We start from the raw sequence: 27,686 nt of genomic DNA on the forward strand, positions 1-27,686 counted from the left end.
CGGCACTTGGCACGCAAGGACTTGCAAGCTCTTTCTAAGCGCTAATTAATAAAAAAGCTCACAAAAGCCAATAAGCAGATGCCTCATCTTTCGGGTTGCAGAGTAAAATCCTTGGCTGGGGTCACTTGGCACAAGCCCAACCCCTGGATGCCCGGACATGTGCCAGTGAGGGATGTGGCGACTGGCAAGCTGGGAGGGAGCCGAGGGCTGACGGAGGAGGCTGAAGGGCTCACGCAGATTTTTGTCATGTTTACTGAGATATTTTGGGAACCTTATTTTCAGCCGATTTTCTTATTTTACCTCCTGGAAGAATGTAAAGTACTTCTATTGCTAGTGCTGTCAGGTAGCCTCGATACACTTTGGAAGACAAGAAAAAAAACCAAACCAACAACAGTCTCCCTCCATCCCACCATAGGAACATGGACACATTTGACTGCACGATCACCTCCAGCAGCCCAGAAATCTCACCCGCTCCCCTTGATGACAGACACAGATTCCCCCTGTGTCCCCAACACACGGGGCTGGCTCCGTTGTACCTCTGAGACCAAAATCTACCCCGGGAATCAGGATCAAACTCCTTTCCCTTCCCTGGCAGCAAAAAACAACCAGCAAAAATCACAGCTACACAGAGATTTTCCTAAACCAGCTAAAAAGCCCCAACCTGGGATGGTCTCCAGACGAGACACTGTCGGAAAATCAGCCCACTCTGAACGGTTTCAAGGAATGGCCCGAATCCTTGAGCTGCTCTCTGTGGAAAAATTACTTTGGACACCAACCCAAGTCACTGTGACCAATAAACCTGGTGCTGAAAGCACGAAGCAGAAGAAACAGCCGTGCAGGAATGCGACCTGTCTGGCAAAGAGGCGTCCAGATGCAGAACATCTGGCTGCGTGGCAAGGTGTCTGCACCTTCATCTCCAGGCTGAGGGGCAGGCAGAACAGATTATGGGACCTTTAAATAGCTGAGGGATTTTATACTGTTGATTTTCTTTAAAATATTTTCTTTTTTCTCTTTTCTTTAAAAAAAAAGATCTTACAGAAACCCCAGAAATCTTGTGGCGCTGTCAGCAAGTCCTTATTAAAAGTGATTTCTTCAACATGTTCTTTGAAGCAATGTGTGATAACTACGATAACTAACGACGTGCGAGTTGTATGAACCATCAAGGTTCCTCATAGGCGGGATGGATAATATTTTAATTAAGCAAATAACAGAAGTTTCAAACCAAACCTTTGCACTGCACCACCACTTTCTGCAAGCCTAGAGGGTACTGATCGTTTCCTGGCCCCGATGCACCGATTCTCACAGCTTTCACCTCCCTCCATCACCTCTCCTCGTGATGGGGAGAATCTCCCGATGCCCACGGCAGCTCCTTATCAACCCAACGCTCAGTAACTCCCTGAACATATTTTTATGGGGAACGCGTTACTGCCAAAGTGACCTTCACCAAGCCTCGTGCTGCTGTGCAGAGGCTCACAGTTTAGCTAAAGAGAGACAATAATCATCATTAATGCCTGTTTAATAGAAGCCGGTGGTAATCAGTCATCCTGTTGGTGTGGAGATTACCCAGCTCTGGAGGGAATACGCAATCTTTTTGACTGAGCATTTTCTAAGATTTTTTTGTTTCCAGTCCCCATTGATGGGAGGCGACCGAAAGGATTAAAAAACCCCAAAAAACACAGAAGAAAGATAACTGCTAATTTCTGATAGTTGTCTTGGTGTTGGAAACAGAATCACCCTGGGACATCCACTATCTCCTGCGGTATTTCTGCCCGCTCCACCAGGAGAGGCTCTTCCCACTTAGGTTGAGAGAGGTTCTCCTGCCCCTCTACTCTGCCCTGGTGAGACCACATCTGGAATATTGTGTCCAGTTCCGGGCCCCTCAGTTCCAGCAGGACAGGGAACTGCTGGAGAGAGTCCAGCGCAGCCACGAAGATGCTGCAGGGAGTGGAGCATCTCCCGTGTGAGGAAAGGCTGAGGAGCTGGGGCTCTGGAGCTGGAGGAGAGGAGACTGAGGGGTGACCTCATTCATGGGGATCAATATGGAAAGGGGGAGTGTCAGGAGGATGGAGCCAGGCTCTTCTGGGTGACAACCAATGACAGGACAAGGGGCAATGGGTGCAAACTGGAACACAGGAGGTTCCACTTCAATATGAGAAGAAACTTCTTCATGGTGAGGGTGCCAGAGCCTGGCCCAGGCTGCCCAGGGAGGTTGTGGAGTCTCCTTCTCTGCAGACATTCCAACCCGCCTGGACACCTTCCTGTGTAACCTCATCTGGGTGTTCCTGCTCCGGCGGGGGGATTGCACTGGATGAGCTTTCGAGGTCCCTTCCAATCCCTAACATTCTATGACTCTGATACAGCTGATCCTACTGAATCTGCCACAAAGGCAGAATTCAAGCCAAAGCCAGAATTACATCCAAAGCTAGAACTACATCCAATGCCAGGACAAAAGCACTGGCCCAGGGATGCCCAACCTCCTCCTGCCACTGCCACTGGCCGTGACGATGTCACCACTCTGGGCTGGGGACCCGGCCAGCGTGTCCACACACACAAGAAGGTGAAGAGCATCACCAAACGCATCCCACTGCGTGGGCCACCTGGTCTGTACGTCCCCACGCAGATGCACCCTGGTCAAGCGTTCTTATGCAATTATATATTTATGGTACGTCATACATGGATAATTCTCATATTCCCAAGAGATCCGTAGAGCCTGGCATTCTCCCAGCAGGAGGATGAGACCCACAGCTCAGAATGGGATCCAACCAGCGCCAAAACACCGTCCTCAACCCGTTCCCTTGGCTCTTCTGCATCGCCCCTTCCTTCCCACTTGGGCCAAGCCTTTTAGAGGCAGCGAGAGGATTTTATTACCCCTGCTAATGGGAATATCACCTCCAAATTCTTTACATGGTTTCAGAAAACCTCAGTGACTGTCCATCCCCAGGGGAAGGGCTGCCATCTCCCCTTTCTGTCTGCGAAGCAGGCGCTGGCAAGGCAAGAGTGGAACAACAGCCAGCAGCAGCAAAGCCAGCGCACGAGCCCGGGGCGGTTGGTGGGGGCACTCGTTATCCCCCTCCCGCTGCAGTGGGAGAGCCTGTTCCTGCACTTTGGGCTCAAGGAGACCCACAGAGCCCCGGCAGGGCTGGGTGGCTCACCCCAAATCTCAAATGGTGACGCGGAGCTGCACCCAGGAAAGCGAAACGCCTGGTTCTGCAGCTGGTCCGGCCACACGGCCCGAACTCCCCGCAAAGCGTCACGCTGGGCTAATGCAACCCACTGAGCAGCACAGGGGAAAACACCGCCCCGTTTTCCCAACCCAGCCTCGCTTTCCTACCCAGGCCAACACAGCCCCGGAGGTGCTGCCGGGGGACAAGCCAGTAGCACGACCGGCACCTCCAGCCGCTCCATGGGGGCTCCAGCGGGGAGCTCCCGAGAGAGAAACAGGCGATGCTGCAGCTCGAGCCTCCGCAGATTGAGCTCAGGGGGAGCTCTGCAACCCACTGGGTTACATATCAACAGCCATATGGTCATCTACATTTTAATTGCAGAAGCTTTATTGCCTGGGATGATGCATGTGCTGGAACGGCACCAGCTTGTCTCTCGGAGCCGAAGCTGTGGGGCCGCCTGCTAGAAAAATCATCTTTTTTCCTTTTAAATAGACTTGCCAGGGAAAGGGGTGAGAGAGTCTCTGCAGAGCCCTGACACAGCGCTTGTGAAAGAGGTGCTGTAGATGTGACACCAGGGACAAAGGCGCGCTTGAAAATCACACTCAGGGCATGGCAGAGGCTTCCCCTGGCTGGGGGCATAGAGGATGCTGCCCCCAGCACAGGGATTTTTTTGCCCAGTTTGGGGCAGGGGGAAGTGAAGAAGCAGCAGCTGGATCCCATCTCAACACAGTGCAAATCCTACGCAGGAGCACGTCCCGCCGCGCCGCCCCTGCCAGGCGCCTGCTCCCTCGCTGGGGACAAAAGCCACGTCCGTGGGTGGCACCGGGCGGCTCAGCGAGCCCCAGTGGCAATCCAAATCCCCAAATGGAAGCGTGAAGGTTCTTACTATAAAGCACATCAAACACTTCCTCTACCATCTTCCTGAGGAGGTACACGTCTGATCCCTGGTCCGGGGAGACCCTGAGCACGCTTCGCCCACACTCCTTTGACTTCTTCTGCGCCTCCACGTCCTGCTCCTTCCTCTGCTGGACTCCTGCGGTGGGGAGAGGAGAAAACGGGAGATGCTGTGGTGAGAAGAGGGCTCATGGGCGATGCCACGCGCGCTTTCGAGTGGCTGTGAAGTGATCGAACCCACCAGCTGGGTTACGCCAACTTCAGCCAGGCATCCCTGGGCCACAGAGATGCTGAAGGGAGTGGAGCATCTCCCGTGTGAGGAAAGGCTGAGGGAGCTGGGTCTCTTTAGCTTGGAGAAGAGGAGACTGAGGGGTGACCTCATCAATGTTTATAAATATATAAAGGGTGGGTGTCACGCGGATGGAGCCAGGCTCTTCTCGGTGACAACCAACAGTAAGACAAGGGGTAATGGGTTCAAGCTGGAACACAAGAGGTTCCACTTAAATTTGAGGAGAAACTTCTTCTCAGTGAGGGTGACGGAACACTGGAACAGGCTGCCCAGGGAGGTTGTGGATTCTCCTTCTCTGGAGACATTCAAAACCCGCCTGGACGCCTTCCTGTGTAACCTCACCTAGGTGTTCCTGCCCTGGCAGGCGGATTGGACTAGATGATCTTTCGAGGTCCCTTCCAATCCCTGACATTCTGTGATTCTGTGATTCTGTGATCCCTGCCCCCCAAGCCCCAACGAGATGGGGTCCTGTGTGTGCCGGGCCCCTCGCTATCCCCACGGCATCAGCAAAGTCCTCTGGGCAGGCAGGTTGGTGCCCCACGTCTCCCACTCACCCCAACCCCGGTTCGGACGGGCCCACGGTAGCCCGCGGTGTGCAGGGCAAGGTACCGGCACAGGCAGCGGTGCCAGCAGTGCTGCCGCGAGCAGGGTTTGGTCATCCAGTCTGTGCCCCCCCTTCCCCGGTTTTACCCGCTCAGCTGCACTAAAACTGTTGTGATTAATTGGGCAGCGCATTTCTTTTCTCTGGTTTCAATCTGCTTAGCCTCCAATCTCTCAGGAAAAGAAAATCCGCCTTTCTTGGAGGCTTTTTTACCCTTCAGCGTCACGTAGCTTGGTAATACCAGCTATTTCCTGCTAATTTCCCCCATTAAACCTCAAATAAAGCATATCTTCGGCAACGACTTCCTTCCATCTCTAAACGCACAGAAAATTAAACACTACAAGTGCATTATTGCTGTTCTATCCGAAGTGATTCGCAAGGGATTTTCGGTGGTGAAGGACTAATTCCTTCAGCATCCTCGACAGGCTCCTGCCAGCGACTGGCCCTGGATGCTGCTCAAGGAGGAGCTCGTGGATCCCTCCCGTGGAAACAGCCCGTGGCTGGGACATCACTGGGATGGGGGCAAGAGCCACCCAGGGTCCCCACACAACCAGCCACAGGGCAGGGGACAGGACCCAACACCGCGCGACCCCCGGCAAGCTCCGCATCCCTGCCACGGCACACGGAAACAGGCTCTGGAGAACTTTTTTTGGGTGTTTTACCAAGGTGGTGAAATGCACCCACACCGACTCTCTCCCCGGGCCGGGCGCTCACTCTGCTCCGTTGACATTAATCCTCATCACTGTCAAGTTCCCCCCGTGCGCCAGGGAAGGCTGAGCCAGGGGTACACGTAAAGCAGCGCGTTCAAGCGAGGTCTGCACACCCAGAGAGATAAGAGGCTTCTTACATCTCCCAGCGATGTCTGCTTTAGATTATTTCCGATCTTTTCGAAGGGGGCAGCTAGCCCATAAATCAGAGGCACTTCCAGGGATGCTTTCCACTGCGTGCCAGTTGTAAGAGCTTTATGGAGCAGAGTTGAGCCTGAGCCATTTATAATTCAAGACAGAGTTATCACGTTTCACCCTGTCTCCAGCATCAGCCGCTTCGCCTGAACCCCATCGTTTTGTGCTTTCAACCAGACGTGACCATTTCATTTTGCAAAAGTGTAAATGAAACCGCAGGAGAGAGGAATCACAACCTAAAGCCGAACGCCTTGCCCCAGCACAGTGGTAGGTCACCAGCTAGGATATATGTATATGTATTTCTAAAAGTGACATTTGCAGAAGGTCATCAAATATTGTGAGCTCTAGGGAGACACAGTTGGCATTTAGCAGCTAAGAGGGAGCTCCGTCCCGTTGGCCACCCTGGGGCACCTCCCTGCCCCTCGTGGGCAGTGGGAGGGGAGGCAGAGCTACCTGCAAACGCAGGAAACACCCCCAAAATGCCTCCTGTCCTGCAAAACACAATGCACCAAAGCAGAAGATAAGTAACAGCGGTTCCCCTGGGTGTGCACGGTGTGCTGGAGGTGGCGGGCAGGACGAGAGGCAGCGCAAAGCCCGGGCAGGGAGCTGCTCCCGTGCAGCCGGGCCAGCTCAGCCTGCACACGTGCGGCGACTCGCCTGAGCAGACAGGGACCCTGGCAGCTTCACAGCGCTAATGTTTGCACTGGAGCGAGCCCTTCCTGAGCCAGATCTCCAGTGGATTAAGCACCAATATGGTTTCCGTCAACACCACGTGTGTGCACACACAGCCGGGTCATTTCTCTCCACTGACATCCCACTGTGAGCAGCTTGTGTGAGCGGGTCTGGGGTCTCCCTGGCTCTGCGGTCCCCAGCATCACCAAAGCCAGAGCCCGTCCTGGCTCTTGCATGGAGCCGGGAAAGCAGCAGTTGGCGTGCCGGGGATGACACCATCCAATGCCTCATTTTACACGGAGGGTGGTGAGAGCCTGGCCCAGGTTGGCCAGAGAGGTGGTGGCTGAACCATCCCTGGAGACATCCCAGGCCAGGCTGGACGGGGCTCTGAGCAACCTGAGCTGGTGCAGATGTCCCTGCTCATGGCAGGGGGGGCACTGGGGGAGCTGGGAAGGGCCCTGCAACCCAAAGGGTTCTATGACAAGAAACACAGGTCCCTGCTTGCAGAACCATTCCTATTTTCTTCTCAGCTCCCAGGCTGGTTTTTGGGAGCTGGCAGAGGCACAGAACCGGCACAGAGGGCTGGGTGCTGGCCTCCCTGCACACAGGGCTGCACCAGTCACACACACCCCTGCAATATCTGGTGACCCCAACGTGAGACCGGAGGAACCACAGGTCTTGCTCAAGTCAACCTTTCAGCACTGTTAGCCCCTCAAAACCAAGAAGTTCCACAACCAACACTCCCAGCTCCCAAATCCATCCCTGTCTTCCCAAAACCAGGAAAAAAGTCCTGGCCCAAGAAAGCCTCTCTGCTTCTGGGGCATCATCAGAACAAACTGCTTTTGCTAAAAGTCCTCAAAAACCACTCCGGCACACCAGCAGTGCAGGCCAACAGTGCCAGGGGACCAGCCCCACAGGGTCATAGAATCATTTTGGTTGGAAAAGACCCTTAAGATCGTGTCCAACAGTTACCCAACCCCTGGCACTACCCCATGTCCCTGAGAACCTCATCTCCGTCTGTCCAACCCCTCCAGGGATGGTGACTCCAGCACTGCCCTGGGCAGCCTGTTCCAATGCCCCACAGCCCTTGGGGGAAGAAATTGTTCCCCAGATCCAACCTCAACCTCCCATGGCGCAACTTGAGGCCGTTTCCTCTGGTCCTGGCGCTTGTTCCTGGGGAGCAGAGCCCGACCCCCCTGGCTCCAAGCTCCTTTCAGGCAGGTCAGAGATCAGAAGGTCTCCCCTCAGCTCCTGTTCTCCAGCTGAACCCCCAGCTCCCTCAGCCGCTCCCATCACACTTGTGCTCCAGCCCCTCACCAGCCTCGCTGCCCGTGCAGCCACCCAGCCCCGTGCCACCCCGGGGCTGCTTTCAGAGAGGAGAGCCCGGGGTGTGCGGTGCCTCCAGCCACGGTTCCCATCCGCTTTCTCCATCGCTCCATACTCACTGCAAAACTTCTGGAAGTCGGCTTGCAGCTCCTTGCGGGCGCTGAGGAAGACCCGTCCCTTCTCGGTGCCCACCACGAAGGCGCTCTCCTCGTGCACGGCGATGCAGGCCACCTCCGCGTTCAGCTTGGAGAGCGCCGAGCACTGCGGGGAGGCAGCGGGTCAGGGCGGCCGCGGGAGCAGCCGCGCTCGGCACCCCCTGCCATTTTCCAGTGGGTTTTTTTTTTTCTTTCCTTCCCATCAAAAGATCCTTCCATCAAAAGCAATGTTTTGGTTTGGGTCAGAATTTCATGGGGTTTATGACATCCCCTAAACGCTTTGGCAACTTTACAGCTCCGGAAAGGTATCCAGCTGAGCTGTGCTTTGCTGGAAATAAAGAACTATTTACCTATCATTTCAATTTTTCCTATCCTAAAAGTAAACATTTTATAGCATTACTTTAAAAGAAAACATTCACGTAAAAACCAGCCAAACAAAAAAATCCCAACCAACAACAATTTCTATTTTTCTACAAACTCTAATGAAATAAGGAGCACGGGAATCTTATTTCAGCCGCAGAACACTAATATGGTCAAAGTCTGGATTAGTCGAACGATTCCTCTTGTACAGTTATGCAAAACATGAAAGAGATGGAAAAGACTTCCTCTATTAATCCACTTTATGTAACGTGCGCTTCCTGCTCTACATAATACACATGTATATGCACTTTTATTATTATTTTTTGTATTATGATAGTTACGCAGCGCCGGCAGCCTGAGTCATATTCCCATAGCTACGGCACTGACGCTATGAAGACGCTACCCCCAGGTCACGATTTAAATGGGTAAAATGGGGGGATTTTCCCATCGGCAGCTCTGGTTAGACATGTCACCCGTCCCCAGCACCACGGAGGGGCCAAAGGATGCTGGCAGCTGGGGAGGGACCATGGACCAACCCCCCCGAGCTACCTTCAGCTCCCTGCATGCATTCCCAGCCAGCTTGATTTGTGTGGGCTCAAAGCAGGCTCTATATCGGGTCATTTTACCTCCTGCTCACCTTCTTCAAGAAGGAGGTATTGAATCACATCCCCCGGTATAGACATTTTTAAGACATCTCCTTTCAAAGAACCCAGCAGCCGATGGGAGAATTTTGCTCAAAAAGCCCGACACTTGAAAAATAAATACAAAATCTAGGGGATGCGCGATTTGGAGGCAGATCGAATCCAAACCCATGCTCGGTGATGTGCACGTGGCCCCATGGTTTATTTATCACACCTGCAGGCAGCTGGGCTTCCGTGGGTGCAGAGCCTGGCACTGGTGAAGCGTTGGGCTAAAAGCTGAATTTCAGGAACAGCCTGGCCCCCTGGCCCTGCTTTAAGCACCTGACAAGGACTGCGGAATAATGTATACTCATTAAGGAGCCAAACTACGGTAACACAATTTGCTGTATGGGATGGCACGTATATAAATCATCAAAGCTGCTTGGGGTGCGTCAGCTCCGGGGAACCTGCTCCTTAGTGGGGTGGTGATGGGCAAAGAGAAGGAAATCAGTATTAGTGAAAATAACCCCTACCTGCGCAGAGAAAAAGAGGCATCCAGGATAAATACATTAAATACAACTTGGCTTTGAAAAGGGAGGGCTATTTAGCACGTCGCATTGCATTAGGCATTAGTAACCACACACTCGCTTTCCCTTCTTGATCACATTCACAGTTAAAAATAAGATTAGCTCTGGTCCACAAGACTTAATCCAGACAGTTATTTTGTTTATGTAAGCACGGCTGACTTAGGCAAGGTTTCCACCGGGAATTCTACGTCAAAAGATATGAAAGTTATTTTCTTTGTTCTCGGAGATAAAAGCCATTGTTCTCCTGTTGTGTAAAAGCTCACGGTAACATCGGTAAAACATCAAGAAAAAAAAAATCCCAACCACCCTACATTCAACTGATACCAACATAAATATTAATGGGAAAACAATACACATCTGAGATTAACTTGGGCCGACTTTATGATCCTTACGGCTGTCAGGGCAAGAGAGGATTTTTATTTCCCAGCTCTTCAGCTCCTGGGGTTTCTGGCAGCGGAGGGGAGTGGGATGGGCGCGACAGCCCCGCTAACAGGGGCGAAACGATGGAGGGGGATGGGGACGCCACCGGTCTCTTACCATGGAGTCTAAGGCAGACACTAAGCTGGTGATGATTTCATCTTTCTGGGGAAAAACCATATTCCACTGGTCAGCTCTGGAGGTGCTGAGCGTCACGTCTAAAGGTTTCCCTGCCAGGGCCATATTCACCTGGAAATAGAAAAAAAAAATGGTATGTGCATTGCTGTTACTGATGGAAAGCCGGCGCTGAGCATCACCAGCGCAGCCCAACACCGGCGTGTGCCACAGACTACGGTGCAACGCCGGCATGGATAGACGGGGAAACTGAGGCACACAGAGAGGCCAGGGCCAGCCTGAGACCCACGTACCCCACATCACTGCTAAAAGCAAATAATAGTGGACGCTGCTGAGCCATAACCAAACCCTGGGGCTGATGCTGCGTGTCCCTGCAGTGGCCAGGTCACCTCTGCCATTGGGAGCTCCATCTCTCACAGCAAAACAGGCAAAAAAGGAGGAAAAACGCCTGGTTCTGGCCACACGTGCAGCAGCTGGGCCAGGTTTCTGCGCCCCAATGTCCGTGTCTCCATCCATCAGATGTGACCCACAGGGATGCCGATGCTGCAGGGGAAACTGAGGCAGGGCTCACCCTGCACAGATTGTCCCGCTCCTGTGCTGGGGCACCCAGACCCAACACAGCATCACCCCTCGTCCCCAGCACGGTCCCTCCCAGCTATCGCACCTCCATCCGCAGGGCAGCGTCGTGCCGCCTGGCTTTAATCCCGCGAATAAAGGGTGGCAAATTAGCCGGCAAAGCTCAGGAGCCACTCGAACCGGGTAGTAAATCATGTGCTCGAAGCCGCGAGCGGATAAAAGAGGCCGGAGAAGAATTTCTAACGAGGCGAGACGGGCAGGAGACAGGGAATATGAATGAAGGCGCCTGCGTGTAACTCGATTTGCAGCTCAGCTGATAACCACGGCCGCTCAGCTGCTGAAAACAAGGGTTAAAAGTGAACAGCAAAAACCCAAATTCACTTTCCTGCCCCGGTTTGCACCTGTGCTCAAGCAGAAGGAACGTGCATGCAAAGTGGGGCTGGGCTGCCCCATGCAATTGGGGAAATGGTGGATTTTGGCCCAAAATAACAAGCCAGTCCCTAGGCTGGCAGCTCTGCAGGTGCCCAAGGACACACAGGGCAGCTCCGCAAAACCTCCCTGTCATTTGGGCATGAAACAAGCCAAGGGTGGAGACAAGTCCCTATTAAACAGTAATGACCAAATTTCAGAAATCACTCTCACCAGGACCTCCAAGCCAGCTCTGAACGCTTCTTAACAGCACCCACTGCCCAAATGAAGCTGACAGCACAGTCTTCTCCCCCAGGATGATCTTGGGGAAAAGAAACCCCAAACCAAACCATGCGTCAGCTTGGAAAATAAAGCAGGAAAGCAGCTGCATGGTCCTGCAGCCTGGGCACTGCCGCCCACCGGCACAGCCCCCGGGACGTCCCCGCGCTGGGGACAGGGCTCTGCCTGGCACCTCCAGCTTTACCATCACGAAGGGTCGCAGCAGCACCGGGAAACCGTCCGCCTCGCTCCAGCCCTGCATGGACAGACGGACAGACAGACGAGGGACAATTTCACGTGCAAGCTCGCGAGCAGCTCCCTGCGCACAGCTCTGCGGCTGCAGGGAACTCGAGATTCCTGCTTTTAATCGATGCTGTGTTAATACGAGGTGTCTCGTTGCAGCTGGCAGGGAGCAGCGAGGCGATGGCAGCGCCGGTGCCGGCCCTGAGCCGTGTTCCCAGTGCACAGGACACCGGGCAGCTGTGACACCGGGCTGGGACCAGCCATCGCCTGGGGATCCCGCCAGGGAAGGACTCGGTCCAGGGAGCATCACTCCCTTCTTAACCTCCCCACAAGCACTTGCTTGGAGAAGAAGCAGCACCTCATTTTTATGCCCATACGGATTTCTGAGTGCCCTAATTATTATTTAATATGACTCCTACGACATGGATGTTCTTGTTGCCTCCCGGCAGCGGTTTGGGGAGCTGGTCCCTGGCTCGGTGGGGGTGGTCACGGCCCCTCGGAGAGCTCAGGCGGCACCAACCTGCTTGGCCATGGTCTCCCATGGAAAGCGATGCTTATGAAGGAGAGATACTTCTCCCTTGGCTACAGATAACAAAGCCATAAGCTGGATCCAGCCCCAGACGGGGAACCGAAGGGAAAGCTCGGGATAACATCAGCGGGAAGTGGGGCCAGGGTCCCATCACCCTCTCCCTTCCATTCCCTGCTTTGCAGGAGACCAGGACAAAGTAATCCCTTCCACCTGGCTGATTGTTTAGTAAGGAAAAGGGAGAATCACTCAACAAGAAAAAAAAATCATAATAAAAATATGACCTAAGTAACATAACAGGACATTAAGGGATGAGGGGAACAATATTTCTGTAAAGCTTTTAATCATTTATGGTCTCGAAGAGCAGCGACAGAGGATTTAGGAAAGGGGGGAATTAAAAGGAGGAAAAAAACTTCACGGCAAGCACTAGGCTTATTTAAATCACATTAAGACGTACGGCTTGAAGTTGTTTGTCTAATCAAAGGGAAAGTAACCTTTAGGAAAACTGGGATAAACCATCCTTACAGCAGTTAGGGCTGGTGGCGGGGAGTAAGAGGGGTAGGACGGGTGCAGAGCATCTTACTCCCCTGCCCAGGGCACCACGCACCCATCCTGCTGAAATCCCACCCCATGGCACCCACCATGGGGTCGATTTCCCCCTCCCGGCCCACAACAGGGAGACGGAGGCTCAGCTCCAGCCCCAGCGCCATCCCACCCACACACCCCAAGTCACATCCCCGGGGTGACTCAGGGACCGTCACGCCGCTGTCGCGGGGCCAAAGCGAACGTTTGCAGATTGGTTTTATTTTTTTAATATTTAAAAAAAAAAAAAAAAGAAACAATTAATATTTAATTCTTTCTCCCCTCCAAATGAGTTTGGTGGGCACAGGACAGGCAGCGCAGGGACAGGGGTGCTGTGCCCCAGCCGGCGCGGGACACGGGCAGGGATCCCGCACAGGACGTCACCTGCTCGGCTCTTACGACACCTCCTTCCTCGCCTCCCTTCATAATCCTGGGAAAGATGATAAATTTGGCCCCAAGGGAGTTTCACTTGTGAATCACCTGGGCTGCAGCGAAGGAAAAACCAGGCGCACAGGGAGGTTCCTAAACCCCTGCAGCAGTTCCCCCAAACCTCTCCATCCCCCCGACCGCTGCTGCGGGGCAGCATCTCTCCCCAAAATAAACATCCTCCAGTCTTGTGCGCTGCGTCACCATCTCCGAAGTGTTCAGAGCAAACAAAACAGTGAAAAGAAAAAAAAAAAACCACACTAAAACAACCCAACCACAAACAAAAAACCAAGACAACGACAACCCCCCAAAGGAAATTTCTGAGCAGAAAACTGTTGTTACTGTATCCCTGAAATTATAAACAGGTTCAATTAGGAGAAACCGGGGGGAGCTTGCACGGCACGGCTCCGGCATCGCCTGCCGAGCTGGGGCTCGGTTCGGGGTGAAGATGGGTGCTGTAACCTCCTGGTGTTTATTTAACAGCTTTCGTCCCCCTTCCTCTTGCTCACCTTTTCAAGCCCTACAGCAATTTCCAGCCCCATGCCACAACCAGAAGCAACAGTGTTTTATTTATGAAGCTGAGCTGGTGTTTCCACACTGCCCTGGTGGAGCTTGAAGAAGGACCTCTGCTGCCATCCTCCCCACCGCTTTCTCCTACAAAAACCTTATTTAGCATAAATCCCAAAATCCAGTTTCCCAAAGGGAGCCATGCACTCACCCAGGACTCACAAAATTCGGCTGAACTTCTTGCCAGCTCTACCCATGCCCTTTGCTCCTCTGGGCTGCCATTGCCATCATCAAAAAAAGAGGCAGTAAGACATTTTTGGGGAATTACCCATAACCAAATCCAACGCAGAGCAGGAGACACCGTGAGATGGGAACAGCCAAATGGCCAGGAGGGACCGAGGGCATCCTGCATCTACATCTTCTTATATTGCTTTCTACCAACCCACCAATAGGGTGATTTATTTCTCTTTTTTTCCTGCAGCTCTACTGTATCTTAGAAGTGTAACCCTGGCAATTTTCATCGCATGAAGCATCTCCTGCAATGAGGACACCAGAGCACTCAAAACCATCGCAGGGGAGCAGCACGGAGAGCCCCAGACAGACAAACAGACACTGCCGCTGCTGCCCTACGGACATCGCAGCATCACCACGGAAATCCCCCCGCGCTCCCGGCCGGGATGTTTATAAAGCCTCTGACAGCGTGGGCTGGCTCTCAGTTCAAGGAGCCAAACAGGAATTTAAATTACCGGGAGTTTGGACCGTTCAGCACTTTGGGGAAAAAAAAAAGAAGGAAAAAAACCCAAGACCATCACCCTGGCCCTGCCTGCAGCTCCACACAAGAGTGGCTGGAAATTTGGAAATTATTTGCTTATTCGTTTTTGCAGGAAAATTCTGCTTGTTGCTTCAGCCATGCTGGTGACACCGTGGGAAGCCCAAGTGAGCCAGCCCAAATTCCAGCAAAATAGTAAAAAAAAAAAAAATAATAATAATTTTTAAAAAAATATATACATAAATATATTAGAGGTAGGTCTTGAGATGGATTATGGGCCATCGATCCTCCCAGGGAGAGGAGGGACAGCCTGGGGGTACATTAGAGCAGGGGAAGGCACTGCCGGGGCGTTTTTGAAGGTGGTGTTTGGGCTTCTTGGGCACCCAAAACATTGGATGAGCCGCGGGACGTTGGGCACCACATTCAGGCGCCTCCGCCCCCAGGACGCAGGGAGCAGGACCAGCACCCACAGCCCGTCTGGCGGGAGGTGGCACCCCCAGCATGTGACTGGCACCGTGACCCACACGTAACGACGAGACAACAGTGATTTTATTTGTAATTGCCTTTTACTCTGGGAGGGTGTATTTAAAGGAGATTTTAAAAATTACACCAGCCCTGAAGGACATTTAAGCAATTAGCCTTGACTATAATTAAACACGCTTTAAAATCCATCAGGAGCCAGAGAGACAAATAATGTCCTTTGCTGGTGCTGGGACAGCATCCTCCCTCCCAGTTAGGGGACCGTCCCCTGCGTCCCTGCTGGGGACATCGCTTTGGGGCAGGACTCATGCTAAGGATTATCTCCCCAATGAGGAAGGGGCAGCGACTCCAAAGGTATTTCTCTGTCCGCCTCCATCTCAGGGACTTCTGAGGTCCCTTTTCCGGCAGCCGGCTGTCAGCAGCGCGGTGCCCAGCGAGCCAGAGTCGCTTGAGCAAAAAGCCCTGGAAACCACACAAACCACGGCAGGGCGAAAGCCAGGGGTAGGGACCAGGCTTGAATTTCAACTTGCGGGTTTTCTTCTAATCGCTTAAGCAAACACCAGTATCAGTGGAGCCGGTGGATGCGACCGAAGCCATCCTGGGTGCGGGAGCACCGCAGCTCAGCCCTGTGCTTGCCAAATAACCAGCCCGGGGTTTTCACCGCAAAAGTCGAGATTTCTGCTCCATACGGGCGACTTGCTTGCAGCACGATGGCTTTAACCCACCTGGCTAAACCCTAATCCCTTAGCCTAATTCAGCGCCAGTCTCCAGCCCCTGCAGCCGCATCCTCTCCATCCCACACCGGCACAGGGTGAAGCTGCACAACTTGTGCCGGGGCGGTTTATTCCTTCATTAACGATGCTTTGTTAGCAGGCAGCCGGTGAGCTGCGCGGCCAGCACCGATGCCAGCGGTACAGCAGATAACCGGGGCATTTGCAAAACACCCAGAAAGCATCTCAAACGCCTAAACACACCCAACCCTGCCCAAAATTCCTAATCTCTGCCCCATGTGAGGGTGCCCCTGTGGCGCAGCCCTCCTGGGGCGGGCGAGGGGCTCTTTTGGGGTACCCCAGGTGTTGCGCTGCCCTTGTACCCGCTGTGCAAAAGCATCCGCCAAGGCCACATCTGCATCCCCCAGCCCCAAACCCTGGTCCGACTGCTGCCCCATAGCCACTGCCACATCTCTCCCCACATCCACAAATTGCCTTGTTTTTGCCGCTTTGCAAGCTGATACCTTTTTGCAAAAGTCTGAAAGCAGCAGAGTTGGGGGCAAAAACCCTGTGGCATGGGACAGGGAACCCAACCGCTCGTGCCCACGTTCCCACTGTGCCAGCAGCCCTTACCTTGCCGGGTCTGCTGGCTCCTCCAAACCCCGTATTTCCCCTCGTCTCCTTCCAGCTGGGTGCTACCAGGCAGAACCAGCTCCCACCACCAGACACCTCCTCCCCTGTTCTATTTTACCGACAAAACCCAGGGCACCTGCTGGAAAAGCTCCTCACGTACACGCCAGCACCACAACGACAACATCCACCGGCATCACCGCCTCGGCTCCGCATTCCCGGATAATCCGGCGCCTGCCGCGGTTTAGTCCCGCTTATAAAAGACGCAAAGAGCAACCCAGGGGCTCCCGCGGGGGGACGTTTCCACAGGAGGAATTTAGCTTCCCCCCCCAACCAGGGCGTTGCATTCTGCTGCCGCCTTCATTTTCTTAAGCCTGGCCTAGGCGCGCACACAAATATAATATAGTAAAATTATAGTAGGCTTCTGTCTAGTGCAAAGAGAGACACATGAGGATCAAGTGCCCTTCAGAAGCTGCGTCTCATCTCCCCCGGGATAAACACTTTCAAGTCACGGCGGCTGCTGGGGGGGATCGCTCTGCCTGCAGAGCTCGAGCAGCGCGGCTTGCAGCTCCAGACAAGTTTCCACGCCGCAATCTCATGGCAGGCAGGCGCAGAAGCGCTCGCTTCGAGCAACTGCCACTTCATTTATTAAAGAAAAGGGAAAAAAAAGAAGGGGGGGTTGGGGGGGAAGTAAGTGTTAATCGGAGCGTTGCCACTGTTGCAGGGAAGGGATGCTGTGAGTATTGTGCCTGGAAAGCGGCCAGGGCTGAGCTGGATCCTGCTCCAGCAGCGAAGCTGGAGATGAGCTTTACGGTGCCCGATGGGCGAGCAAAGGGACCTGGGTGCTTGCAGGGCCCCCAAGGCTGAGCCTCCCTCCCTGGCCCCAAAACCCATTCCCCAGGGAGCCCAGCACCCCTCCCCATGCCGGCACTGGGGCAGCCTGGACAAAACCCAGTGTTTGCAGTTCCTAGAAGGAGCGTTGGGCAGCGAGGGCCGGGATCCGGCATCCCAGCGCTGGGGCTCGGGTTGCACTTCCCAGAAGCGGGTGGCCGGGGTGGGGAGCCAAAATTAGCAAGCGACTAATTCTGCCCCTCAGTACATCCCCTGCCCCTGCACCGCAGTGACTGCTGGTGCTCGCAAGATGCCGACGATCCCTTTCCTAGAGAAAAAAAATGAGATGAAACAAGCCCAGAAGCCACAGGACGACCTGCAAGGCAGGTCCTGGGGTTGCGCCAACCTCCATTCCAAGCCCCATATGCCTTCGCACCCCTTTATTGACGCCGGGTCCAACTCTGCACCCCCAAATGGGCACTGGGCTGGGGGTCAGGAGGGCAGATACAGTTTCCAGCCTCTGGTTTGGCAGCGCGTAAGCTAATGCTGGGGTTATTTAAAGCCCGAGTTTTAGCAGCATTCAGCTACTGGTTGCGTGATCAGGATAAAAAATCGCAATCCTAATTCCTGGCCCCCCGGTGCCTATGGCAACTGGTATCCGTCTCCTTGGAAACTAATCTCGTGGTATTTGAACAATGTACCAAGGGCCTTTAATCTCCCAAACACTGTAAATCTTTATTCTAGCCTGCTCTCCTCCTACCCCAAGAGCCAACATAAAAAGCCTGTTGTTTTCCATGCAGTCACTGAGAGCCTAACTTGAATTATATATTACACAGGCACATCGTCTTTTTGCTTCCTCCCCCTCGACTTTTTTTCCCCTCTAAATTAAAGAGAGATCCCACGTGCATGCTGCCCACAGGTGCTGCACCACCAGTCCCGCATCCCAGTACAGGGTTTGCTTTCTCCGCACGGCGCCCGATGCCCCGTCCCGGCTGTCACCCATCCGCATGCCCAGCTTGTGTCTGCCTAACTGGGTGCTGCTCCAGTTAATAGCAATAATAATAATAACAATTCTGAATTACCTAGCAAAAAAAACCCAACCAAACTGCAAATATACAAAGACACAGACCCGAGCCTGGGGAGAATGAGTTGGCAAGGGCTCAGCAGAGGATGGTCTACCGCGGTCCTGGCTGCGGGAGCGGATGCTGGCGGACACCTCGTCTTGCTCCTCAACACTCAACCTTGATGCATTTTTCTTTCGCAAAGCTGCTTTTGATGGCACCTGTGGCCCTGTCCCCCCCACACCGACCGCAGCCCACAGCCAGCACTGCTCATCGCCCGCTTTCTGCTCGGCCCAGGTAATCACCTCTGCGTAAGGAGGTCTCTGATAGAAAGCCGCTGCCTAATCTCATTATGTTTTAATTCTATCTCTAATATTTCTCTCTGGTTGCTGCTGTCTCAGTATTGAGTATTCCCTGTTTTATGGGACAGGCTATTTGCTAATCCCAGGCCTGACTCCCCAACACATAAATAAGCTCAATAAGAAAACCAAAATGGCTTTCTAAGGGGAGGAGAAGAGGCTCAGAAATGGGAGAACAGAATCATAGAATGTCCTGAGTTGGGAGGTACCCACAAGGATCATCAAGTCCAATTCCTGTTCCTGCACAAGACAACCCCAAAATTCACACCCGCACCCCGAGCTCCCCACTCCTGCCTGTTCCCTTCTCCCTCATTTTATTTTTATTTTACGGAATGAGAATCGGGCATCCCGCACAGGCAGGGCGACGTGGCGCTGCCCAGGCACCACCACCGCCAACGGAGGAGCCTTTGGTGCAGCCGGGCCTGCGCCCGCCCCGTGTCACCCTTCCAGCGCGCAGGGATGCTGTAGCAGCCGCCCGCCCCGGCCGGAATCCCCATTTCCTTCCCAAACAGCCTCTGGCCGTGTCACCAGCCCCAAAACCTGCTGCGTCGCACGCAAACCCCACCATTACCGCGCGCTATCAGGGCTCGGCATCGCCACCGGCTGCCAGACACAAACAGCGTGGGTGCCGCGCGGCCCCCACCCACCCCAAGCAGCCGTCACCCTCGGCCGTGAGGTGACGCGCCAGGAGCCGCCGGGTCCGGCCCAGGCTTCCCCAAGCCCCAGCATCACGGCTGGGGCTGCGGCGTTGGGCCCCGATGTGCCGCTCCTGCGCCCTGGGAGCAGCAGCTCCTCAGCTGGGGGGGTCTCTGGGGGTCCCCAATCTGCGGTTGGGCTCCCCAGGGGCTGGTAGAGCCCATCTACCCGCAGTGAGGTGCCCTCGCCAGCGTGACCGTCCCTACGGCTCTCCAGGGGACATTCGCCGGTGTCTAATGCAACTTGGCTGCACATCACGAAATTTCTCCCCGCCGTATTCACAAGGGCTCAGCCTTTTTTAACGCTGTGCCCCAAGCACCGTGAGCCCGGCCACGCTGGGCGGCAGCCGGCCGGCAGGCAAGGGACAGGCAGACAGACGGACGGGGACAAGCGCGCGCCCAGAGACGGTGATCACACCCCCGTGGGTCCCAAATTGCTGATGTCCCAGCGATGCCTCTGCTCCTCGGGGCTGCCCACGTGCATCGGTGCCTTCACTTGGCAAGGGCAACACAGCGTCTTGGGGGGATCCGCGGTGGTGCTGGGGTCCCGCCTCACCCCGCAGCGGGGCGTGGGGTGGGGAGGGCGGAGGCGGCGGGAGCAGCTCTGATAGCTGGCGGTTCGAGCCGTGACTCAAAGGCGGCCGGGCTGGTGTCAGGGCTGGCCCCGGGGAGCTCTGCGAGGGTGCCCCGGGCTGGGCAGGATCCAGCCCTAAAATACAGCCCGGGCCTCTCCCAGATGCTTCTGCTCAGAGTCACCCTGGGACAAGGTGACCTGGCCGCTGCCACCTCCTCCCTCCTGGGATGCGCCGGCACTTGGGCCGCAGCGCGATGGCCTGGGCCAGCATTTCCCTGACGCCTTGGCCACGCAAAGCACATGAGCCCCTTCTTTCCCAGGGGAAAACTGACCCCGGATCCACCCCGGTCCCTGTGACTTTGGGGGACACCAGCCTTGCTCAACTCACTGATCCTACGGCCAGCCACCCCTGTCCTCTTGCCCTGCTCACCCCATTTCGGGGTGCTTTACCAAGAAAAATCGGTCAGCAGGAGCATCCCCCAGCACCAGCAAGAAGGGGCCACCCCAAAAGCACAAAGCCCCCGCGGTGTCAGCACCACCACGACACGGCACACGGGCACGGCGGAGCCCCAGGTCTCACGCAAACACGTGTTCCCCCCTGCTAAATTCCAGCTTAATTCTCATTTCCATTGTGTTATGAAACACATTATCTGCTGAAACTAAGTCAATAGTTGTTTGCATTTACGTGTAAACACAGTGAATATTAGGAACAGGGCCAGCATTATATTTGCATATGAAATGCTGCCTGCACTACCCTCTCCATCCCCACAGTTAAAGACACGAGGATGCGGGGAGATGGTGAAATCTAAGACCAGAGCAGCCTGAGAAGCAAAAAAACCTTTTTTTCCCCTCTCTATTTTTATTTTTGTGCAGCAGGAGAAAAAACATCCCTTTAAACCCACATAACGCACCGACGCGCACACCCCTTCATCTTGAGCCCAAACCAAAACCACTTCAAATTCCCAATGATACGCATATCTTATCAGGCCCGCTTTGCATAGCGCATAAATATTTATTTGCTTTTAATCCTGCAAAGCAAACCTGCCTCGTGGCACATTTCCCTTAATCGGTAGCTCTGGCACCCAACGAAGCGCCAAGAAAAGCGGTGTCCCAAATTTGGTGCCTGTTTTAGGTGCAAGGGCAGGGAAAGAGGAACCTAAAGCACCCGCTGTCTCTTGGGGTACCTTGTGGGGGGCTAGGGGGTGCCAAGGCAGCTGTAAGGCTCCCTGGTTCCTCACTGCCAGGGAAAGCAAGTTCCCAGCTCAGATGCCTCATAAATAGAAAATAAATACATGTGCCTCACGGTTTGGGTGCTGGGAGGAGGCTCAGTGCTGATGTAGCTCTGGGATGGTGATGCTCCCAGGAGAGGTGATACCAGAAGTGGGGACCAGCCCCTCAAAAAAAAAAAAAAACAAAAGAGATTTTTGGGGGTGAGCAAAGAGAGATCACCTTGTCACGGGAAAGGCAGAGGGTGTAGCGTTTGCTCTTTGGGCTCGCAGCTTATTTTTTCGCACGTGCACTTGTCGGCTTGAAAAATGGAAACCCTCTGATGTCTTCACCCATGAGATGGGAAATGAGGGGCCGCACTGCTGGGGACCAGCTCAGACTCTCCATCACCCCAATTCAGGATGCTGCCAAACACAGACCCATGCCTCAAACCTCACCAAGACCCGCACAGCCTCATATATCACAAAACTTGCAGAAACTGATAAAAATATGAGAATTTTCGAATACCAAATCACCCCAACACCAAAAGTCCCCTAATTACCTCTTGCTTCAGCCAGAAGGATGGGAAGCAGCGCACTCACCTGCATCCGTCCCCACTCTGCCGCAGTCACAGCATTCAGACCGGGACCCACGGAGCCTGAGATCGTGAATTAATTTTTTAATTGGTTCCCCTTAAATGGATGGCAAGCAATTAGGCAATGGACCCGGCGAGCTCTCGGCACGGCTCTTGGTGCCACACGCAGCCACCGAGCAGGTAAACACGGAGCTACTCTATAATGGGCAGGTAAATATTTAAATAGGCAGGTTTATTTTGGCTGCTCTGCCACTGTGCCTTGTCCTCTACAAAGCTGCTGACCTGGGCAGGGCCCAAAAACCTGATTAAAAGCAAAATGCTGTTTTTCCCCAAGATGTGGAGAAGCACCTTAACCTCTCCCTGAGGCCAGTGATGCAGGACCGGGAGGAGAAATGGTCCCGGTTGCCTTACAAGAGGCTTTCCCAGGGTGCCAAGTGTGATCCTGCATCTCTCCAGCATCTTCAAGAAGTGGTTCTCACAGCCCAAAACCAGGACCCCCAGGATAACAGCACCCCCAAGGAGGGGCATTGCCCATCCCCACAAATGCCTCCCCCAGCCCCCCTGCTCGTCACCTCGCTGCCGGGGACACGAAGCCCCCGAAGAGGCAGCCTGGCTGTCCCCAGCATCCTTCCAGCTCCTCAGAATACCAAGGGCAATACAGAGAGTCAAGCAGAAAGCAAAATCAATACCAAGAAGGAAGGTTCTGGGCTGAAACGCCTTTCGCGGCATCGCCGGTAAAAAGCGGGTTAGTGAAGGAGCCGGGGGGGGGAAGGAAAGAAAACCCCCCACACACCCACAGCATGTTTTCCACGGGCATCACCAGGGGTTTCAAGGGGGGAGCACACAGCAGGGTGCAGAACCAGCCCGGCACCCCCCGAGCCTGATTCGACTACGAGTGAAGAGTTACATGGAGGAGGAAGAGGAGGAGGAAGAGGAGGGAGACCCCAGCACCCCTGGCTCCCATCCAGGTGACACCAGCGTACAAACAGCTGCTGCCTTTTTGATTTTGGGGGGTGCGGAACTGCAGGGAAGGGACACACAGGGACAGACAGTCAGCCGGGAAAGCCGGCATCCCCGAGCATCCTCAGCAGCAGCTACCCGCAGCAGAGACAACCTCTGCATTATTTTTAATTATCGGGCTTAAAATAATAAAGGATGCCTACGTGCTCCGGCTCATCGATGGCAACCCAGCACAAGCCCAGCTGTTAAAAATAACCTTTTCCAGGAGCGCGGCTGCAGCCACTCACAGGCATCCCTGGCCCCATGGGATGGATGCTCTCTGCTCCATCCATCGGCATCACCGTACCGGGTCCACGGTGCCAGAACATGAGTGAGTGTGGAAATATGCACATCACATGCAAAAAAAAAAAAAAAAAAAAAAAAAAATCAACCAACCAGAAGCCAAAATATAAATAAATAAATAAATAAAAAATAAATATTCAACAATACCTAAACTGCTGTGAGAGGAAGAAACAAATCGCGAAAGAGAAAATTTATTGGCGATGAAACCACAACTCAAGCAGCCTGCTTTCAGAGAGCATTTCAAGACGAGGGGATTTGTGTGCTACAAGGTGTGGAGGGCACGCAAGCATCGCCCTCGCCGGCAGCTAAAGCGGACGAAACTTTTCCATCGCTGTGGCGGCAGCGGAGCCAGCTTTTATGGAGAGCCTCGCATCATGCAGGCAGTGATAGGGCTGGATTTCGGCAGGTGTAATTCCCACGGAGATAAAGACCTTGTTTTTCAACAAGCAGCAGCATCGTACATAAATTACAACAGTAAACATGGGGAAACAAAGAGGTTTTGAAGAGAGTGCATAATCCTCGAAGGGGCAGCTCAGGGAAAGCTGAGGGAAGACGACGTGGGAGAGATGCGGGGTTAATCTCGGGCTCTCCCACCTCCCCATAAAGGAGTAAACCTTCGGGTAGGTGGGGAAAAAAAAAAATAACCCACCTGAACAATAAGTATTTGAGGAACACGGGATGGAGGTGGGATTTCTCATGACAGATGCTGGGTGCCTGCTCTCCCCTGCAGCAGGATCCATCCCGGAGCAGTGGGAAGGGCACGGGAAGATGCTGGATCCGTGGGAAGGGCACAGGAGGATGCTGGGGCCATCCCGGAGCCGTGGGAAGGGCATGGGAAGATGCTGGATCCATGGGAAGGGCACGGGAAGATGCTGGATCCACGGGAAGGGCACGGGAAGATGCTGGATCCATCCCGGAGCCAGGGCTTTGCTCCGGGAGCTCACACGATGCGGGCTGGGGATGCACCACGATGGGTCAGTCACCTCACGGGACCCTCAGGTCACGCTTCCCTCTCCTGTGTCTTTTTTTTTTTTTTTTTTTTGCCTTCCTCTTTCTAAATAAATACATAAATACAACCTGACGCTAATTCTAACGGTTTTAATGAATGTTTAATGTCCTGTTAAAGGTCGCCTGCCTCCCGCTCCCACTGCAGACCTGCACTCAGAGCACGGGGGCCGCTGGGTTTGCACCGCGCCGGTCCCTTGGGGTTCCAACGCCCGCGCGCTCCTGTCCCCCCCGCGAAGCATCGGGCAGGGGTGGCAGGGACCGGTGGGTGCCAGGACAGCCCACGGGCCGCTTGGTATCCAGCAAACCATCTCGTCCCCAGGAACTTGCAGCGAACCCCAACTGACCCCCTGCTCTCAATGCAAGCCCCCAGCTGAGCTTCACCTGCGGGCACAGGGGGTGTTTGCATTTTGGGGGGCAAAACCATTCACGCTGTAATGCAGGGTAAAATGCTGTAATTTAACTCCAGGGGTTTCTAGGCATTTTTCTCCCAGAAAGAAGAGATGAAATTACAGTGTGACGATGCCCCTAAAGGGTGCGGAGCAATTTATTTTCAGTGATCCTCCTCTAATGAAGCTAATTTATAACCTTGTCAAAAGGCGCACGCAGACTTGGGGCACCGGCGCAGCTCCCTTCCCCCCCCCGCCTTTCCCGGGATGAAAACCTTCAACCCAAACCCCAACCAGGATGTTTATTTAAGGCCCAAAACCCCAACGGCACTCTAAACAAGCAGAGTTCTTCACATATTTTGCCAACCGAACACAATTCCAACGACTGCAAAAGGGCTTTCAGCACCCGGGGGGGAGCAGGGTGTCCCTGCTGCCATCGGGACAGGGGTGTCCCACTGCTTGGATGGCAGCAAGGATGATGCTGTGGGACCCAGGGACCTGGTGGCATCTTGGCGTGTCCCTGCAGACCAGAGGGCCCCCACGCATCGGGGTTTCCACAGCTCGGCAACGTGGTGACCCAGTTTTTTGAGGACTTGCCAATGACCCCGACGCCATCCCAACAGCTCCGATGGGAATCGGTCCCACCAGCTGGAAGGGCTCAACAGCTCATCGCCCAGCTGGTTAAATGGGAGGAAACCGTAGGAAAAAGCCATTTCTCCATCCATACCAACCGCTCATGTTTCTCCCAGGACATGTAAGACCCGCGGCAGACACGGCACGAAGGAGCCGGGGAGCTTCTGTGGATGGTGGATCATCACATCGTTGTATTTACCTAACGAGATTGCTTTACTTTACTTTAGCCCTCCAACAATAAAGCAAGAGCGCTCAAAGGCAGAGGACAAGTCCTCGGCTTCAACAACACAGGTGCCCAAAGTATATATATTCGATGTATATATAAAAATCATTATTTCAGAGGTCACGTTAATACGCTGAATTTTTTCCACATGCTAAAACACATGTGACTTGTATGCACCAAAAAATGCATACAATTCAATGCTTTAAATCCTTCTTAATGCTGGGGTGTGGCCCAACCCCAAATCTACCTGTCCCAGGGCTGTGCCAGGGATGGTGTTCCTGCGGCACGGACTGTCATTCGCTGTTTGCATGGCAAACAGGGTCCTAGCCTGCTAAATACTAATGCAATATAAATAATAAAGATAATTCCCACATATTTAATCATTCCCAGAGCTCTGGGTAGAAATGATAATCAGGCCCCTACTAATTAGGGAGACATAATCCTGCCTTTCCTACAGGTTTCTCCATCCCTGGCTCCTACCCTGCAATAAAACAAGCAGAAACCGACCCGATGGGGTGGTGCGTGACTTTGATGGGAGCCCCCAATTGGTCCCCAAAGCCCGACCGCAGCGGGGACAGCCCCGTCATACCGGTGCCAGAGGAGATGTGCCCAAATACCCATCCAGAGGGGCTCAACCCTGAGAGCATCACGTCCTTCAGGGTCTCTTTTGGGAAGGTGTGAGCAGCAGCATCCACCCAGGGCGAACCCAACCACTGCAACAGGGTCTCTGCCTTGCAAAGGGGTAAAGACCAGCACCCAGAAACTCAGCCCAAGCCTCGTCCTAAAGCTTTCAGCATCCTGGAGGCTCTACCCAGAGGTGGGCAGGCAGGGGAGGGCAGCGCCTGCCTCACCAGCACCGCTCGCGACTGCCACCGTCACCGCCATGTGCCACACGTGCTCCCAGCACCCAGCCCTTACAAAGTGGCCAGGCTTAATTTCCGACGCAAGGATTGCCGCTAATTAGAAGCAAGGCTGGGTTTACCCAAGGGGCCACCTCCATCCCCGGCATGATGGCTGGAGCTGTCCCCTCCACCCAGGGACAAGCCTTTGGTGCCACCAGGCTGGAGCTCCAGCAGTAGATGAGCAACCTCGTGGCCCGTGTCCCATCACAAGGTCACCTCACGCGGGCACTAAGGAGCGGGTGGTTTCCCACACAAATGCAGCCGGAGGTAGAGGCAAGATGCCAGCTCGGCTGAAACCTCAGCAAAGGGAAGGCCTTGAGGATTTTTGCTTTTTTTTTTTTTTCCCCACTTCTTTTAGCAAAGCAGAAGGAAGCCAAGGGCTCCTCAATGGCCTCGCCACTGGCATGATCATGGGTGGGATCCCGTGCATCCATGCCCTGCCCCGGCTAGGGACGGGGCTTAGCTCCAACCTGTCTGCCAAACAGCTCTGCTCATGTAAACGCTTTGCTCAGCTCTTCTTCAAACTACCCCAGAAAGCTGAGCGCCACGCATTTCACTCAGAAGTGTGAAAATCCCTCCAACCTCTATCGACCCGTTACAGGGGGAGGTTTCTCCTCCAGGAACATCGAATTCCCCAGCTAAGCAGGACATGCAACCCCTGGCAGCAATCAGCATGCACCAAAAAGGGCAAGAAAGATTCAAAATCTCAAAAGTTACAAAACATCCTGCCCACCAGATTCCTCTCTCCTCATCTTCAGAGGGACCTGCGCCCCAGAGCACCCTCTGAGCCCCCAAGTTCTCCAGGAGCAGCTCAGAAACGAGTCCATGGTGCCCACCATGAGCACTTGCACCCTTTGCTTGGATGGGTCAGGGGCGCAGCCAGACCCCGGCACATGCCATAGGAGATGTCACCTGTGGGCAGAGGACATTCAGGTTTGTCCCCTTCAAGCTTCAGGGGTGAGGAACCAGGCGCACAGGTAGGTGCTGGATGACACATTTCCAGGACTGTTCCCGGGTCCACATTGAACTCCCTGTGGGTGTTCGCTCCTTTTGTTATCGCGGATTTAAAGAAAATGAAGATGAAAGCACCTCATCCCTCACGTGAGAGGTGGAGATCAGCTCTGGGGAGGGAAGCCCTGGTAAAGGACGATGACATTCCTGCAAACACGCAGTGGCAGAAGGATGCTCCTTGCTGGTCCCCTCCTCAACCTGCTGAGGTTAATTCTGTCCTCAAACCAGCCAGACCAGCACGGAGTGGAAACAAGGCAGCGTGAAGCCAGAAAACTCAAACAGAAGCCGTTTGCCTGCAGGAATGTAAACCCCACCGTGGTGCAGCCTGCGCTTGAGGAGTGGACTTGTGTACCGGGCGCTTTTCCTCACAGCATCCTACCTACGGGAAGCCTTGCTGCCGCCGTAGGTAAGTCCCTCGGAAACCACCGCCAAAGTGTTTGCAAAGCAGCATTTGGCAGCGGCTCCCGAACCAGGACGAGACATGAGGGTGTCCCACAGCAGCTGCTTTGGGAGATTTCTCCGGCAGCGGCCCCCCCTTCCCAGCCCACTGCTCCACCGCCACCGGGGCACCGCGCGGCTCCCACCTCCTCCATGCACCGCCCAGACTCGCTTGACATTTTTCTCTTGAGCTCGAAGCAAATT

General features: G+C 54.2%; 1 protein-coding gene across 6 annotated transcripts in view; it reads right to left on the minus strand.

The window, feature by feature from the left end:
• Positions 1 to 27,686, minus strand: part of GTF2IRD1 (GTF2I repeat domain containing 1) — a 63,653-nt gene that overhangs the window by 32,085 nt on the left and 3,882 nt on the right. For 3 of the 6 annotated variants that reach the window (XM_065647163.1, XM_065647167.1, XM_065647162.1), the window contains exons 1-4: positions 16,398 to 16,481; positions 10,108 to 10,236; positions 7,968 to 8,109; positions 4,051 to 4,197 (exon numbers count right to left, since the gene is read on the minus strand). In XM_065647163.1, the coding sequence (XP_065503235.1) occupies positions 4,051 to 4,197; positions 7,968 to 8,109; positions 10,108 to 10,236; positions 16,398 to 16,445 (466 nt within the window). In that variant the 5' untranslated portion in view covers positions 16,446 to 16,481. Of the gene's footprint in view, positions 1 to 4,050; positions 4,198 to 7,967; positions 8,110 to 10,107; positions 10,237 to 16,261; positions 16,292 to 16,397; positions 16,482 to 27,686 lie in introns of those variants that run through there. The other 3 variants (XM_065647164.1, XM_065647166.1, XM_065647165.1) reach the window with 2 other exon arrangements.

This window comes from Caloenas nicobarica, chromosome 17, assembly GCF_036013445.1.
Source record: "Caloenas nicobarica isolate bCalNic1 chromosome 17, bCalNic1.hap1, whole genome shotgun sequence".
In the NCBI taxonomy this organism is placed as follows: Eukaryota; Metazoa; Chordata; class Aves; order Columbiformes; family Columbidae; genus Caloenas; species Caloenas nicobarica.